Genomic DNA, 19,058 nt, shown 5'->3' on the forward strand with positions numbered 1-19,058 from the left:
ACCCGTGGTCATAAGTCAAGGACCACCTGCAATGTTACTCAGTCATGTAAAGATCTGGTTGTAATCCACTTGGGAAGGAGGGATTTTTCAAGGATGACAACTAAAACATAAAAAGTCCCTGGGCTGAACAAAGTTGATTTCCCCAGGAAAGTTGCTTTTAATGTTATCTTCTAGAGAGTTTTGGTTCAAAAGCAAATACTGTTCTGATCCAGGCTTTGTAAACCGTAATCACGCACAAAATTATTTTAAAAGCAAGACTTATTTTATTGCAACACTGGGAATTGTTTTCATTCCCAGCTGGAATTAATCTCAAACAGTCCCCCGAGATAAGCACCCACCTTTCAGTTTTGTGAAGTGTGCCAAAAACAGAAGTATCAAATTAACTAGAAAAAAACCCAACCGAAGTACAAAAAAAACCAACCGAAGTACAAAGACCTTCAAGGATGACTGAACCGATCAAACTACTTTGCTTCCTGCAAAGGTTTCATCATCTTGGCCTGACTTTTATCCCTTATGGGAGGGGCAATCACCTCCCAGGTTTACTCCTGAGTCACCTCTTTTGTTTCAGCTGCTCTCACCTTCTAGCAGCTCTGTGCACACACGCACTGGGAACAGGCTCCCCTGGGTCCTCTGCCTCGCTGCTATCAGACTCTGGAGGCTCTGGAGTCAGCACTCCACTCCCAGATGGTCTCAGCCTAATCTTTGCATTGGACGCAGGACCCTCGTCCGAGTCCTCTCCAGACTCCTGGACTGATCCCTGTTCTTCCCCACTATCCGATTCTGCTGCTGTCTGCACTGGCTACCAGCGAACTACAACAAATACAGGATAGTTCTTGACTTAAAACAGTCCATTTAGTGACCGTTCAAAGTTACGACAATGCTGGAAAAAAAGTGACCCCAAAGTTTATGAGGCAAAGTGAGAAAATTTGTTGAGTTCTGTGACTTTTCCTGCCCCAACTCTTAAGTGAATCCTTGCAGCTGTGAAACCAGTCACATGGTTGTGAAGTGACTGGCTTCCCCGTGGACTTTGCTTGTTAGAAGGTTGCACAAGGGGATCAGGCGACCCTCCTGGGACTCTGCAACCATCATAAATGTGAGTCAGTTGTCAAGCATCCAAATATAAATCAGGCGGCCATGCTGCAACAGTCGTTAAGTGTGAAAAATGGCCATAAGTCCCTTTTTTCAGTGCCGCTGTTAACTTTGGTCACTAAATGAACTGTTGTAAATCGAGGAGTACTGTAGCAAAGAACTATAAAAATTACTTACTAAGAGTTGCAGGAAATGTATATATAAGGAATTATAAAAAGGTAAATATAAATGTAAAAATATTAACAGAAATATACTAGGAATTGAAAATGAAAATGGAAGTATTGCATTGTAAATAGGAAAGAAGCAGACGCTGAAGCACTGTCAAAAATGCAAATCAGGGGTGGGATTCAATTTTTTTAACAACCGGTTCTGTGGGCGTGGCTTATTTGGTGGGCATGGCTTGGTGGTCATGTGACTGGGTGGACGTGGCTTGGTGGTCTTGTTATTGGCTGGGCGTGGCCAACTCAACATCACTCACATCGAGGCACGCATCTCCTCACCTGGCCTCTCATGACTGTGGGGATGCTGCAACAGTTGTAAGTGTGAAAAACGGTCATGTCACTTTTTTCAGGGCCATTGTAACTTTGAATGGTCACTCCACACACGCAAAGTACCAGCAAAGGAGGGGAAAAAAAACTCCAGAGAAGTTCCTGAGACAGGAAGTCTAGTCCTGCCAAGAATGTAATAAGGGTTAACGGAGAGGCAGTTTCTGTAAGCAACACCAGAATGTTTCCTTCCTGCCTTCCTTACAGGATTAGGCCAGAAATTTCTTCTAACAACAGGTTCTCCCAACTGCTTAGAATGTTAACAACCGGTTCTAGCGAATAGGTGCGAACTGGTAGAATCCCACCCCTGATGAAAATGTGGTGTAAATGTTTGAAAAATGTATAATAAAGTTTTTTTTAAAAAAAGAACTAGGCTGTTAAGTGTTTATACAAAAAAGCTTCATAAGAAGTCAACTTTCTTTTTATAGAGGCCTGCCACCCCTCTTTTCCCTCCCCCCAAAAAACAGATTGCCAACATTACAAGTAATGCATCCAAATTCCTAATATTAAATCTATTTTTGTAAACGCTCCTTCTCCTTCTCCGAAGACATCTTTAGCGGAAGACTGCTCGTTTACCTTACCTATATTTCTACCAACAACAGGTGTTGCAATTATTTCTTCAAAACACATTGCATTCCAATATATGTCAGGCAGAAATACTGATATAGACACCCAACGACGAATCCCAACTCCCAGGTGCCGGCGTGCTTTTCAATTTACAATTAATGCCAGCCAGCAGCAAGTTACTCCGGCTTGGATCCCTTTTAATGCATCACATAGAAACCAGAAACACCCTTTTTTTAATATAGAGAGCAGGAAAGCAAAACAAGTCAGCGGCATTTTCCTTCCAATAAGAGCTGCTTCCTTCCAATAAGTGTTCATTCTCAAGCCCTAAACTGCACTCGAAAAATAAGTAGGCTACATCACATCAAGAGGAGAGGGAGAGGGGTGGAAAAAAAACATATTATTAAAGCTTAGCTGGGTAAATAGGAATGGCACCCAGGCTGCCATTCCAAACAGGTGCCTCATAAAAAATTAACATCCATGAAACTCTTGCTGCAACCCTTCGGAGCCATCCTTTTCATTATAAATGAATGGGCTTGCTAACCTGCCTCAAGTAGGCCAGGAGGCAGCTTGGAAAACAACCCTATTCAAGAGATTCTCCCAGTTTCAACCTGGCACCTGTGTGAAGGTATTTATTTTTATAAAGGCCAAAAAGATAACAACAAGCGAGAGAGGCGTCGAAGAAAAAAACAGAAACAAGGGTCAGGCTTCGACCACCGCAATCCAGACCCAGTGAAAGGACGCTGCTGATATCTCACTTTGTTTTCTGGTTTGAATTTCTGGATTTTCTGCTTTGCAAGGGGAGAAAAATAAAAACCAAAGCAAATGAAACTTTTTTGCTTTTGCTAATTAGATAGGTTTATTGTGATAGATAAGGGATGCGGTGGCTCAGTGGCCAAGACGCTGGGCTTCTCGATCAGAAAGTTTGGCAGTTCAAAGCAGTTCGAATCCCTAGTACCGCATCATGGAGTGAGCTCCTGTTCCTTGTCCCAGCTTCTGCCAACCTAGCAGTTCGAAAGCATGTAAAAAATGCAAGTAGAAAAAAAAGCGGCCCCTTTGGTGGGAAGGTCACAGCGTTCCGTGCGCCTTCAAAGGCGTTTAGTCCTGCCGGCCATGTGACCACGGAGACGTCTTCGGACAGCGCTGGCTCTTCGGCTCACCTAAGAAGCCAGACAGCAACCATCACTGTGGCTTGCTGGGCACGCAAAAATATCAGATCCACACAGGAAAGCCCGAATAAAATGATTTCTTACCAAAGCTTATGCTCAAGAATCTTCTTAACTCATGGTTAGCACCTGCTAGGAGTTAGATAAGGGTCGTGGGAATTCTAGGGAGGGTAGCTTGTGACTATATAGGGATTCTGGGCTGGTCACTTTTTTGATTCCACCCCCTGGTTCTGTCACTCCTACTACTACTGTGGCAGAAAACCAGTTTGTTTTTCACTGTAACATAAGCAGTGTAGCAGTGCTGAAGAAATACCTGAATGAGATAAAAGTCTCCACTAAATTCAGGATAATGTAATAAAATTAAGCGGCATTTTCCAAAGGCACAGCCCCTGATCCGCCTTGGGTTAAAATGGCTTTGGGAAATTAGATGACTAACTCCAATTTTGGTCAGTTGGCTCCAGATTATAAATACTGGCCAGGTTCAACATAAAAGGTTCACAGTAGTTTGGTGGGCACAACTATGGGCATAAAGGAAGACAAAGCTTGCAACAGACTGGAGATTCGGATCCACGTGCAAACGTACCAATTCGTCCACATTTTTGTTCACATAATTTCAAAAGGAAAAAAAAAACCCTGGCGATTAAGTGTCTACATGGAAGATTATATGAATCACCAAGCCTTTATAATCTTCGCTGATCTACTTTAGTTCAATATGCACATTTGGAGTTTACTCAAAAGGACCACAAACGTTCCCGCATCCAATCCAATTTTTTTTCTTGTCCGAAGCATCGTTCCAAAAAAAAAAAAAAAAAACAGAATGGAAATCCATTTGATACCTCTTGGTGTCTACAGGTACTCCTCGACTTACAACAGTTCATTTAGTGACTATTTGAGGTTACAGCGTCACTGAATGACTTATGACCATTTTTCACATGACCGTTGTAGCATCTCCGTAGTCATGTGGTCAAAATTCGGACACCTGGCAACTGACTCATGTTTACGACGGTCATGAGATTCCCCTTTGGCGACTTTCTGACGAGCAAAATCGATGTGGAAATCAGATTCACTTCATAACAGTGTTACTAATTTAACAACCGTGTAGTGATTCGGTTAACAAAGGCGGCAAGAAAAGGTCATGAAATGGGGCAACGCTCATCTGACAAATGTTTCACTTAGGAACAGAAAGCCTGGTCTCAATTGTGGTCGTAAGTCGAGGACTACCTGTGCAAACAATGAACACTACATTAAAGAGAGGATTTCACTGTAGAATTAAGAGCTGAAGCCGAGGAGGAAAAACAAAATATGTGTTTTCTTAAGTTTTCGCGGGTATTTATATGTATGGTATTCAGCTTTGTTCGGGTATTTTCCCACGTCATTATAGTTGTGCTTTTAAAGTTGTAGCAACGTTTCATCAGAATGGCAGGTGAGATTCTGCTGAAACGTTGCTACAACTTTAAAAGCACAAAGCTGAATAGCGTACATCCATCCATCCATATATAATATTATATATATATATATATATGATTAGATTCAACTTTATTGTCATTGCCATGGATACAGGCAACAAAATATATATACTTACTGTGTAGCTCATGGTGTATTACGTCTACCAGGTTCGGTTCGTCTCCCCACCAAAATATCCATAGCTCCTTACAATTCGGTTTGACATCACGGCGCCAGACACACAACAGATTGGCCTGCAAACATCGGATGAAACTCAGAAGAATTGGGTCATCTTGAGCAGGAGCCGAGATAATAGGTCCACAATCTCCATGACCTTCAAAGTTGTACCTACGCCACTTGATGCCTGTCAGTTCCGCCTGCAGGAAAAGAAAGGGCACGGGAGAAAGCAACATGTTGTAGTTTTTACAGCCAACTGATTTGCAGGATTATTCCCCTCACGCTCCCAAGTCTAAAACCTTAAGCTGCTAAACTACCAAAAAAAAAAAAAACCCATCATCCAAATGAAAATAGTTTTAACACAGAAAGGATTGTTCTCCCTTAATGTTTCCACTCGACGGTCAGTTGCCCTATTTAACTGGAGAAGCTATTAACCAAATAAATGAATAAATGAAATTGCAGAACAAACTGTATTTATACTTTCATCCCCCTGGAAAAGAGGGAAGAGAGTTATCCATATGTATGCAGTACAAAAGGAATAAGCGGAAAATATAATAATAGTACACACTGTCATATTACTCTTTTAAAAATCCAAACAGAACAAAATAGAATAACAGAGTTGGAAGGGACCTTGGTGGTCTTCTAGTCCAACCTCCTCCTCAAGCAGGAGACCCTATAGCACAAGGGGCTGTCCAGTCTCTTCTTAAAAACTTCCAGTGATAATAAGAGCACCCACAACTTCTGGAGGCAAGCTGTTCCACTGGTTAATTATCCTCACTGTTAGGAAATTTCTCCTTAGTTCTAGGTTGCTTCTCTCCTTGATGAGTTTCCACCCATTGCTTCTTCTCCTGCCTTCGGGTGCTTTGGAGCAGGGGTCTCCAACCTTGGCCACTTTAAGACTTGTGGACTTCAGCTCCCAGAGTTCCTCAGCCAGCTAATCCTTGCTCACTTCCTTTGCTGGCTGAGGAACTCTGGGAGTTGAAGTCCACAAGTCTTAAAGTTGCCAAGGTTGGAGACCCCTGGAGAATAGCTTGACTCCCTCTTCTTTGTGGCAGCCCCTCAAATATTGGAAGACTGCTATCATGTTGCCCCTAATCCTTCTTTTCACTAGATTAGACAAACCCAATTCCAGCAACCATTCTTCACAGGTTGTAGTCTCTTAGAACAGAATGTAGATCTTAGAAGATCTTAGAAGCAGATCTTAGAAGCAGAGAAGAATGATTAAAAAAAAAAAACCTTTGGAATACAATGATTCTAAGCCTGGATATCAAGCAAATTAAGTTCAACTACTGCCAGCGCTGAAAACTGAAATTCTATGCAAGTCAAAACCCTGAACATTACTAACTGCATAAAACATGGACTCCTGAACTGGCAGTCAATACCTTAGCTTCAAAAAAAAAAAAAGAAAGAAAGAACAGGAAGGAAAGATCTTGATAACTACTTTCCTTTATGCAATATCACTTATAGTTGCCTGAAGGGATAAGGCAGCTAATACATTGATTAAATAAGTAATGAGAAGATGAAAAAAATATATGTTTCACTTCTGATTGATCTTTGCCACTTTCTTAAATTATAATAATCACCAGAAACAGCTCCTGCAAATACACTGCTTTAGCCTTTCATATCACAGAAATGCGGCATCAGAAATTTTAACTGGCGGAAACTGCTTCATCAATTGCTTGAATAATCGATTCCAATCTCAAAAAATCATTTAGCAAATTGGGGAGGGGGGTGGAACAGTCCTCTCTTTTAAGAAACCAATAAATTATTCAGAGTTCTTGCTTTGGATACCTGCATTTTGTTGATTGACAGGAATTCATGGGTTCTCTCTATGCGTAAACTAAATAAAAAGGCAATTTATCAGGTGAAATTCTATAGTGCGCCCACTGACTTTTATTCTCTAATGAAGCAACCAATGGGCTTTTTTGCATGCGCGTGTACCCACACTCACAAACACAATTCAGCTATTTGCTTAATTTATGACTACTCTCAATCATATACTTTCCACCAGAGGCAGATTTAAAGCTAGAGTTAAGGCTGTCGAGAAGCCCAAAGAGCCATAGAAAATCCCGAATAATTCCTCCAATCTCACACACACACACACACACACACTCACACGCAAATAAAAGTCAGAGCAAACTCCAACCCAACAATGTAAAAAGGAACAAAAGAGGTGATTGCAGGTAGTCCTCGACTTATGACCACAATGGAGCCCAAAATTTCTGCCGCTAAGCTAGGCGTTTGATTTAAGTGAGTTTTGCCCCATTTCACGGTGGTTAAGCAAATCGCGGCATCTGTTAAGTGAGATGTTTGTTAAGTGAGGGTTTTTTTCCCACACTAACGACCTCTGTAGAATCCCCATGCTCAGGTGATCAAAACTCAGGCACTTGGCAACTGACTCGTACTTATGACCATTTGTCCTATTTGGTCGCCTTTCACAACCTTCTGACAAGCAAAACCAATGGAGAAGTCAGATTTACTTAACAACCGTGTGACCAACTTATCAACGGTGGCGATTCACTTAACAACAAGGCAAGAAAGGTCATAAAATAGGGCAAAACTCACTCAACAGATGTCTCGCTTAACAATGTCCATTAGGGGCTCAGTTGTGATCGTATGAGGACCTCCTGTCCCATTTTTGAGAGAGTTGGCTGCAGGTACGTTTCTATGAGATTTAGGCTTCTGAGACCTTACAATGACTGGATGTCGGCCATGTATTGATTGGGCCTCGTATCTTTACAGGGAAGCTCAGAAAAATAAGTAGAAATAACACAATTTGAAATGTGTAACATGTTAACCTCTGAAACCCAGGCTAATCAAACACAAGTGCTTTGTTTACGTAACATGCTTGGTCAAAATAAATAAATCGTATATATAACAGTTTAAAATGCCCGTCTGCCTCACAGATGCTGAATTGCAAGGTAACTCAAGGTGCTGCTACCGTGATAGGGCTCTTGCTGGGGGTTAGACTAGAAGACCTCCACGGTTCCTTCCAGCCCTATTATTCCACGTTTTTATGTGGAGTGAAAGCTATTTGGTCTCAATGGTTTTTCAGGCAAAACCCTTCCTTTTGACTGAGCGTTTCCCCCAGTGAGCAGTTGAGTGGCAATTCATATGAGGAGGCTTCTGTAAGATCAGTGTCCAAGGTCTCCGTTGGCCTAGGCAGCGCTAATTCCAGTTGCCCTTAAGGCTAACAGTTTTACCAGAGGCAGGAAAAATAAGAGAAGCAGCAGCTAAGTGGCTGATTTATTACAGGATTTGGACAGTGGAGCTATATACCAGGAATGGAAAGTTATCCTAGTGTGGTTTACAGGACTGGTAACAACCATGTATTCTAAAGAGACCTAAATCATACCGAAACAGGGCTCAACAGGGGGGGAAAACCACCCATAAAACAAAGTGAAAAATCCTCAAGAGAGAAATTGGAGCTTCACAATTGAAGTGATGCATGCCTTCCAACCAACTCTGAAGTTGAACTTTTTTTTCCAATGCCTTCATGCAACTGGGTCTAATTTAGCATGTTTGAATTATGCATGTTTGCTTTTAATCTTCTCTCTTGGCAAATAAACAGAGGCTGCACAGATATTCAAGGTATAACGTCAAACTTTCTAGAGACAGTAGTTGCCTCAAAAATGTGCATTATAAAAGCCCACTCTAATTGATACTGATATCCAAATATTATATAGCTAATTTGAAAGAAAGAAAGAAAGAAAGGAAGGAAGGAAGGAAGGAAGGAAGGAAGGAAGGAAGGAAGGAAGGAAGGAAGGAAGGAAGGAAGGAAGGATTGTTTCATATGAAACAATCCACTCTTTATTTCTTTTTTTAATAAGAAAATGGAACATTTTCCTCCAAATACAGTGGTGGAAATTTTTCTGTCACCCGTTTAATCGCCTCCTATGAAAATAATCAACCGTTTTATAACCTCTCAGCAGCAAGCAATTAATTCATTTCCCAGTTACTTTTTAACAGAGCTATATCACATGAAAGCCCAAAGTTGAATTCACTGGCTTTGTTCGTACAACGTAGAGTGGAGGATAATTTCCTTAAGAGGTCTGTTTCAGGACGAAATGATCTCTAGTTTTAAATTGAAGAAATCTGTAGAAACCAATAATTATTTATCTCGAGTGAAAGTCAAAACCTGTGACAGCTATTTCAGCCAATCTAAACCAAGCAAAGAGATTAAAACAAAAGGAGACCCTAAAACCTAAAGGCATCTAGAGGGGAAAAAAAACTGCCTTTGTTTCCAAGCAACCTTTATCAGCATGGATGAGACCACCCGTCTTTCCTTTTCTCCTGTTAAGTGAAAACACATTAATACATGCTACCAAAAGGCAGGACATGTTTGAAAATTCCACTATCTTACTACAAGGCAGCAGCTACAGGCATTAAGAGCAGATCCAATGCTCTTTGTTTCAGTTTTTAATTATGCATTTTAAGAAATGTACAATTAGATGACTCTCTGGAACAAGCATCTGTCTCTATCATGTCATCTATAAATTATGTGCTCCCAGCGATTCTGCCAAATGCTTTATGTGTTACATAGCAATTTAAGATATCTGTCTATCAATTGCATCAGCCCTAGTGGAAATAAACTTTGCAAAACATTCTACAAAGCATCTTATCTCCATTAGGCTAACCAAAATAAATACGTAGTACCTAGCTACAGCTCAAAAATGCTTCTCATCGATTTATATTCATTTTCCTAGAATACTACAGAAACAGATATGGTTTGAGCACCAAAAATGCAAAGAGTGGTATTTTTAGCAAAACAGAATTATGGGTGAGATTACCAACATTCTTATGCAATATGTGACTAAGAACCTTCTGGATTTCTCTTTTTTTTTTAACTTCTTATCAACTGGATCTGAAAGACTGCAAGCTCAGTCATTCACAAGCAAAAAACGATAATAATAATGATTGCAACTGTTAATAAATTATTACGTGTTTTTTTTTAAAAAAACCAAATATTTATGGCCCTGGGATACGAAGACAAGTTACAACCAGATTCACTAGAGTCTTTACTTTTATTTTTCTCTGTAACTTAGCAAAGACCAGTCATTGCAATTTGTAACATGACCAAACAGCCGCCAGTGCTTAAATGCAAGCTATACCATAATCACAGCAGCAGAGAGATATATATAATCCACCCTGTCTTAATCTTTTAGCAGCAATACTGGCACTTGTCCACAAGACAGATGGTATATCAAAGGGCATAAAATCCACTAAATATAACATTCTAAACACTGATTCCTCCAGTAAAATAGAACAAGAAAAACACCATCTGATTGGGAAAAGCTATTATATTCCAAGAAGTTGCCATTCTAACATCAGAAGCCGCTTAATTTTCACCAATTAAGCCGTTTTCAAATTAACTCTCAACAAGCCCAAGAGAATTCCCTAACGAAGTCTTTAGCTGTTCAAATTCTGCAACAGCCTTACTATTTGATGTCTCTGAACCTCAACATATATTTGCCCAGAAACCTTGAGAAGCTCTTCCTTGGGAGAAATAAATAGACATTCTGAACTGAACACAGCAAAAAGCAAATAGACATTCTTTTTACCAAGAAATATGAACCTTGAAATAATATAAATATATGTATATATTATATATAGGTTCTACTGGCAACAACTACCATGCAGACTTGTGGATAAGCCCATTCGTTAACTGCTGGTAAGACATTTTTTTTGTATTTTGAACTTTCAGTATTGGCACATTTTTGGCACACAGGTGGCACATTTTTTGGTGGTGTTTCAGTTAAAACTTCAAGGGCCTGCTTATCCACGGAGGGATTTATCTGTTGCACATGATATATGGCACAGTAGTACTTATCGTTAATGGTTTCTGGAAGCGCAATGAGTACCAAAACCAATGCGTAACGAACACAGTTTTCCCATAAGGAATAATGTAGTGAGTCACAAGGTAACCAACAGCGACAAGTTTCAGCTTGTGCATTGAGTACCAAACAAACATAGAACATAGAATAACATAAGGTACCTTGGAGGTCATCTAGTCCTCGCTTTAGCAGGAGAGTCCATACCATTTTAGACCAATGGCTGTCCAGTCCCTTCTTGAAAGCCTCCAGTGATGGGGGCAATCACAACTTCTGAACATAAGCCATTGCATTGAATGTTATCACATGATAAGTACTAGGATGAAATTTTCACGTCAAAATGTACTGAGAGCACCAAATGGCTGTATCTATAAGGGTAATTGGTATGGGAGAAAGACCTTGAGAAACAAGACCCAAAGAAGCTGCCCAGGGGATTTATATTGTCCGATAAGAGAGGGCATCGCCCATAAGTGTATAATGGATGGAGAAGGAGGCTCAGTAAGAACTTTCCCTAATTTCTCAGCCTGTAAAGGAAACGGCGGGAGACCTGTACTTTCAAACCTGCAAAATTATGTTAATATAGCCTTACAATAAAGTAGAAATTGCTCATCTGCTCGCGTTTCCTGTCTGGTCTATCTAGGAAAGCTGACAATAAGCCCCATCCGCAGATAAATTGAACCCAATTTGGAGCGTGTATTATGGCACCTAAAATCCTCCAATTATCTGTGAGTATACACAGTAAATAGTTTGCCAATTCCTATCTTCCAATTTGAATGAAGCCTGCAAAGGTCCATGGATCCAGATTACGACAGTGCCGGAGAACCTTGTCTGTAAAGCCAAATTATTTTCCACTGAGCATCTCTACATTCAAAGTGTCTCAGAGGATGTTCCCCAATACCACCCATCAGTACAGGTAATCCTTGACTTATGACCATAATTGACCCAAAATATCAGTTGATACATGAGATGGTTGTTAAGTGAGTTTTGCCCTGTTTTATGACCTTTCTTGCCACAGTTGTTAAGGGAATCACTTCCGTTGCTCAGTTAGTAACCCGGTAGTTAAGTGAATCTAGTTTTCCCATTGGCTTTGCTGGTCAGGTGGTCATGAAAGGGGATTCCCTTCCCTGACCCAGGAACAATGCAACTGTCATAAATATGAGCCAAGCACCTGAATTTTAATCACGCCGTGGGGATGCTACAATGGTCGCAAGGGCGAAAAACATTCATAAGACACTTTTTTTTCAATGCGGTTGTAACTTTGGCCCATCTCTAAATGAACTGTGATAAGTCGAGAACCACCCGTAGTGTGAAACTAAAATATATGTTTGCAAAAACCAACATTTGCAAACACCACAAACCATGGTCTTGCTCTGGAATTCCTAAATGCATTCCCCACAAACGTCGCAGGAGCTTCCCTCCTACACCCAATATTTTTCCCCCAGAGTGAATCCACGGAGATAGAGAAGATCCAAGTAGCTTTCAGACTTATGACCACTGGGTCACTAGGAGAAATTCTACAGGTATGAGAGTGAAGAAAACTGGACAAGAGGAGATAAAAACCAATGGAAAATACTCACGATTCCAAAGAAAATACAAGCATGAAACGGTGTTTTCCTTTCTTGCCCTTTACAGTAGGAAAAAAAAATATTTCCTTGTTTATTAAATTTATATCCTGCCCATCTCACTGGCAAGCAACTTTAAATATTGACTATATTGAAAACGCCTTCAGTGCTAAAATGGGAAATCAGAAGCCATAAAATCTCTCCATGAGTTCAGTGTTAATCTATTCATGATCATGTTGATTGGCCAAATGAATTACTTCTTTTCAAAGGGTGTAAAATAATAACGCTATTGTGATGTATTGTCACCAACAGTGGCAATATCTAACCAACTTTTGGCTGATCACCAAGAAAGCAAACTGAGTTTGAAATTGATTTGTTACTGGATGGGAGGGCGGAGGGGAAGGCAACTGGGAAATCTCAGAACCCCAGATTGGACTGAGAATTTAAGAAACCAGAACCACAAACCTGTAAGTGGAAATGGCAAAATATGTTGCATCATTTCCAAGAAATCAAGAGGAGGCGAGCTTCGCCCAAGGGAAACAGGGAAATAGAATTCGTAGTGGAAGAAAATGGTTCACCACAAAAGGTCAGACAACACCTGACCTTGCTATTTGATCCTTCTGAGTGGATCTGAAGATGTCACTGAAAGTAAAACCGAACATATGTATAAATACTTCCTTTTGTAAAATGTCCGAGCCCCACAAATAGCTGAAAAAGCACTTTATCGCATCCATTTCAACTTAAATAGGAAACCTATGCCAGCCAGATCAGTTCCATTCATTAGCTAGATGAATTGATTTAAAACATTTTAATTGATTAAAAGTGCGCTTCCAATTAATCAAGTGGCAGATTTAACCATTCACAGGAGGCACCAGAGACATCCTTCCCCCACACTCATCACACACACACACACACACACCAGGAAGAAATGCCTTTTCTAAAATATGTTTGCTGCAGTGGGGGGAAAAAAACACACCATTGTCTAAAATCACAGAAGAACATATTCTTCACAACTGCTGTATTCGTATGCAGATCTGGAGAATTGAAATTCATAAATAAGAATGATTTCTTGATATGTGGTGGCAAACCCGATACAAATTTGTCTGGAAAAAAATTAATTTCTGAGCTGCGGCATATCATTAAATGAGCCCAACCTAGAATAAACCATTTCTTGAATAAAACGACAAATAGGCCCAATTGAATAAAAAAAAAAAAGATCAAGCAAATTTCTTAACGAAAGTGATCTTTTCCTTAAGTCTTTTTCCATGATTTCTTAAAAATCTAATTTCAGTCAGCTCCATCTTGACAGCTCCATGGACTTCAGTCCAACATTCTCTCAAGATTTGAACGTTCGTTTTGCTAGCTGGGGTTTATGGAGGTTGCCATTGAAAATATCTGATGAACACTTTTTTTAAAAAATCATCGTAAAGTAGAAGGGACCATTTTGGAGTTCAGCGCTTGAATAAAGCTCCATAACACAGCGACCCTGAGATTATATTTTATACTTTAGGAATCTCTGCAGATTTGACTCTGCTTGTCTTTGGACGGCATGGTACTCATCTCTGTTTCAAGGCCATTGAGCGAGCACTATGCAAAGACATTTCCACAGCCAGCTTGATGTCACAGGCCACTGTTATCTTCCCACCGAAGTGGTACCTATTTATCTACTTGCATTTGCATGCTTTCGAATGGCTAGTTTGGAAGCAGCTGGGATAAGGACGGGAGCTCATCCTTCGCATGATGCTTGGGCCTCAAACCTGGGCTGGCAGCTTTCCGGCAGTTTATACTTATGAGGAACACTGAATATGAAAGATCTCAGAAAATTGCCTCCCATCATCCTGGTTAACTAACATGCCCCAACAACTTTGATCGTGAAAAGTGTGCATATATACTGTATAATGCAGACTAATCCATCCTATATGGACTGCTGGGCCTACTGAAATTCCATACACCTAGAATCGAACACAGAACTTCTACTTGGGGCACAGAGAAGATATGTGATATTAACAATATTATGTCTTGAGTATAATTTCTTTCTTCCTGTCCAGAAACATTTTAAGGCAGCTAGATCTTGATGTAAATACCCACTATCACAGCAAGAGGCTGAGAATACAACCGATATCTCCAGGAGAGTCAGGCCTAACAAAAAGTATTTATTTTCCTTTCAGCTGAAAACTGAGTAAGAACTGCATCACTCATCATAACAGGCCAATTTTTTCCCCCCGCTTCCCAAGTGCCCCAATATAGAGCGCTGGCTGTTTAAACATGTGGATGAATCTGTTTGGTGCTATAACCTAAATGGTCACCATGTGTTATAAGGTATTAGCTTACTTAAAACGTTAGTCAATTCGTTGAGCTCGGCTAGGATGGCTGCGCTCGCAGCTTTCCACACATTTGCTACAACGACTATCCTAAAACGTTTTTTATTTATAATAATAAGGGCAACCATTTTAAGCCAGTGGACGTAGAGATAGTCCTTGACTTACGACCACCATTGAGCACCAAATTTCTGCTGCTAAGCAAAATGTTTGTTAAGTGAATTGGGGCCCCTTTCATGAATAGAATACAGAATAGAATATAGAATTTCATAGAATTGTCACTTTAAATGTACATTAATCAGTAGTCATTAAATTCAGCTCATTGCATGCAGCTCTCAAAGGATAACCATTAAGCACATACCCTCATACACAAACACACACGACACTGAGAAATATCAGAGTCTAGTTTGAATGTATACAATGACTACCTGTGTTTGGAATTTGGAGAGCATATTGTGAATGCTGTCCCAAAATGACTCACAAATGGGCTGTCAAGGGCCAAGCTAATGAGTGAGATTTCAACATGATGCTTCACTCAGGACTGGTCTTGATTTGCAGTGCAACACAGACACAGCTGTTTTGCGGCTCTCAGGTCTACTACACATTTGCTCTTTCAAAAGTGTCCCCTGTGTGTAGAAAACACCTCACTGAAGACCTCAGAGGCAGCCAAGCTGAACCTCTGAGCAACAATGAGGGCTTCACACCTACATGGTGCAGACTCAGATTAGAGAAAGTTCTGTGAAGCCCTATAAAAAACCAAAATTTACTTACTGCTCTTTTCAATCTCAGGGACATTTTTCTAAATAAAAAGGTGCTATGTGCTTCCATGTGACTTTGCACCCTTGAAAAAAATGCATTAGCAGAATCTAAAATTAAGGTTACCCAAGGGTAAGTCTACTACCTCTCTTTCTTACACAATCAAAAGCCATCTCAGTCCAAAAACTGTCCTACCACAATTTCAGCAGAAAAATGTACAACCGTTCCAAATTACGCCTAGATTTTCCAGTTTGGCATGCAATTAGCAAGCCTAATACACAATTAAGTCTGACATCAAAGCAGCTTTTCATATAAGGTTGCCTCCCGCTTCCTCACCCTGTTTCGCACGGGGAAGGCCTGCAACTGGCTAAGTTCTCCAGAGAATTCAACGTCCCACTTTCCTTCAATTCTTCAATTATAATACAACGTAAGAGAGAGACAGAAAATACTAACACACCACAGGTAATGCTTGTTTTAGCGATAGCCTCATACAGCAATGGTTTGCAGTGGCAATGGAGGTGAAAAGTGTAGCTTCACAACTAATCCTCACACTTACGACCTTTGCGGGTCCATAAAGCCAAGAAAAGCAGAAAAGCCATTCCACTTAGCGACCAGAGAAGAGCAACAAAGATGATTAGGGGACTGGAGGCTGAAACATATAAAGAACGGTTGCTGGAATTTGGTATGTCTAGTTTGATGAAAAGAAGGACTAAGGGAGACATGATAGCAGCCTTCCAATATCTTAGAGGTTACCCCAAAGAAGAGGGAGTCAAAGCTACTCTACAAAGCACCAGAAGTCAGGACAAAAAGCTAAACAAAACTCAATCCGTACTAAGATACAACTTAATACACAAGGAGTAAAATTGTAAGCCAAGAAAGTGCTGAGTTGAGCTGTGAAGTCCCAGAATGGGGGGTGGAGGGAGAGAACCACCCCAGCAGGTATAGCTGCTTAGAGAATTCTCCATATAAACCATCAGGTGTCTGGTGCCGCCGCGTGCTTTGAGATTAAATCTATAAAAATATAGATATAAGTGGCCTTAGCAATTGGGCGCCCTCCAAATATGCTGACCATACCAGCTGAGAGGATTTTTTTCCTTCTTCTCTTTTTAATAAGAAAGCATTGTGAAAGACACCAAGCTGCCTAGAATGACACCTGTATTTCTAACAAAATAAATAGCATTCGTTCGAGCAGCCAGAATCCAGCGAAGGGGCTTGCACCAACATTATTACAGCAGTCAGAAATTGATTTTTGGAAAGAGGAGAGCTTAATGACATAACTGAGGAGAGAATGTCTAGCCTCTTGCTAGAACCCTGTTTTCAGCTAGGCACCAACACGTAAGTTTGGGGGGTTTTATCATTTTAAAAAAGGACAATCTGCCACTTCAAATGAGGCGAAGGCAAAAACCCGGGGCCCTTTAGATGAGATCTTGTTTTCTAGACAATGCCCTCTTCTGCAAATTCTGTTACAGTGCTGCTGTTGCCAGCCACCACAAAGGGAGAAGCAGAGATGATAGAAGAACATCAGGAGGGTTGTGTTTAAAAGGAGGAAGGGGGAGAAAAGGGGGTGGGGGTGGGGAATGAATGAAGGCCGCATCCTGAGGGAGCCGCACTAAAACCAGGAATCTATCAAATGTGCAATCAGCAAATAAGATTTCTTTTCAAAAAAATAAGCCCGCCGAGACCCCCCTCATAGCTCCTCCACTCCTAAAATATAATGTGTACTCTCTTTCCTGAGGGACAATTGCTGCCTAAGCAAAAAGCCACTGAGTGACATCATGGCTGAGCTGAATGAAAAGGAAAGGGAGGAAGGAAAAAAAAAAGCAGTTTTTTTTTTTAAAGGACTACACTTAATGCTGCAACGTGCTTGTTTTGTTTTTGTTTTCAAAGATACTATTTGAATTGTCAATATTATGATGGCAAATCGTATGTGGGCTCACTCCCAGATTTCAGTGCAGCTCGGTGCATTCGGTATGATCTGGTTCCTTTTTAAGCGGTTAAGACTGTGGTCTCCCTTTGTTTAGACACATTAATCAAGACTTGTGGTTTCGATTCCAAAGAAATGGACTTTGAAGAATTCGCACGATCTGGAAACAAAAGGCTGGATGCACGAAATGGGAATTCTTCCCGGCGGTAGACCAAAGCAGTGTGTCCGGCCTTTTTCGGTTTGAAATTTTCTTCCACCTATGTATTTACAGTAGGTACACTATCGTGTACAAAACTCATTTAAATTTATTTATTTAGCGCGTGACATATAAAACATATACAGGTGGCCCTCCACTTACAATTGAGCCCCAAATTTTGGTTGCTAAGCAAGAAATGTGCTAAGTGAGTGTCAACCTGTTTTATGACTTTTCGTGCCACCTTGGCTAAAAGTGAAGCGCTGCAGTTCTTAAAATTGATCATATGGTTGTTAAGTGAATTTGGTTTCCCCATTGGCTTTGTCAGAAGGTCGCATACGGGGATCACATAAGCCCGGGGACATGGCAACCGTCATAAATGTTAAGTTGCCGAGCATCCGAATGGAAATCCCATGGGATGCTGCAATGGTCATATAAGTGCGGGAAACGGTCATCGGTCAGTTTTTTCAGTGCCTTTGTAACTTCAAACTAAGTAAACTCTTCTAAGTCAAGGACTACCTGCATATTAATATTTCACCTAGTTCAGTAAAACGCAATAAAATATAAATGTGAAATGATCTATGTCCAGGTCGGCCAGAGTTCTTCAAACTTGGCAATTTTAAGACTGGTGGACTTCAACTCCCAGAATTCCCCAGCCAGCCGTGTCTATTTTTCTCTCTCTCTTAATCTCCTAAAGTGGAGAGAGATTGCAGAGGAAGGGATTACAAGAGAGTCAGCTATGCTGGCTGGAGAATTCTGGGAGTTGAAGTCCACAAGTCTTAAAGTTGTCAAGTTTGGGGACTGCTGGTCTAGGCCATCTAACCACTGAACTGCAGCATCATTAATATGAAGAAAAAAAAATCAGATACTGGACTGCTATATGCCCTCAGCTTACAGCTGGTCACAATGTGAGCTACAATTTGATGTGGGATCTCACAACCACACTGAAGGGAAGATACTATGCCCCATTTATATACAGAGTCCTGGCAGACACTGTGTGAGGTGCGAATCCTATTCAGGATTGTCCATTGCTAATGTGGTACTTGGGGGGGCTCATTTTTTTTTGTCTTCCTATGCCTGGGCATTTCACTTATTTATCTATCCTGCCAATCCAATTCTTATATCCTGTTAAGTTTCAATGACTGATTTATACAGAATGAAAAGGTAAAAAAAATAATACTGCTTTTCCAAATCATAACCTAGGATTCACACAAGTGCTAAGCAAAAAAGAAACCACATTATAGCTCTCAATGTAACATGTGAATCCAAGCACCAAGTTTTCATCAAAACAAGTTTTCCAAGGAAAAAAAATACTTAATTTGATTTCTCAATGTTATTGGTAAGTCAAGACTTCTGGCACATAAAGATTTATTTCTAGTTAGAGGTGCTTCGTTGAAACGAGCTTTGTGACTGATAGAGAAACAAAGAGGAAACTGACAAAAATCAAACCTAAATAATTGCTTATTGAGATGCATATGTACAATAGGAAT

At 40.5% G+C, this 19,058-nt stretch overlaps 1 protein-coding gene across 1 annotated transcript in view; it reads right to left on the bottom strand.

The window, feature by feature from the left end:
• MED13L (mediator complex subunit 13L) overlaps nt 1-19,058 on the bottom strand; it is a 146,678-nt gene that overhangs the window by 119,055 nt on the left and 8,565 nt on the right. The window contains exon 2 of the mRNA XM_026718603.2: nt 4,947-5,184. Within this exon, the coding sequence (XP_026574388.1) occupies nt 4,947-5,184 (238 nt within the window). The remainder of the gene's footprint in view (nt 1-4,946; nt 5,185-19,058) is intronic.

Source organism: Pseudonaja textilis, chromosome 15, assembly GCF_049901715.1.
Source record: "Pseudonaja textilis isolate UNSWEBS1 chromosome 15, rPseTex1.2, whole genome shotgun sequence".
NCBI lineage: Eukaryota > Metazoa > Chordata > Lepidosauria > Squamata > Elapidae > Pseudonaja > Pseudonaja textilis.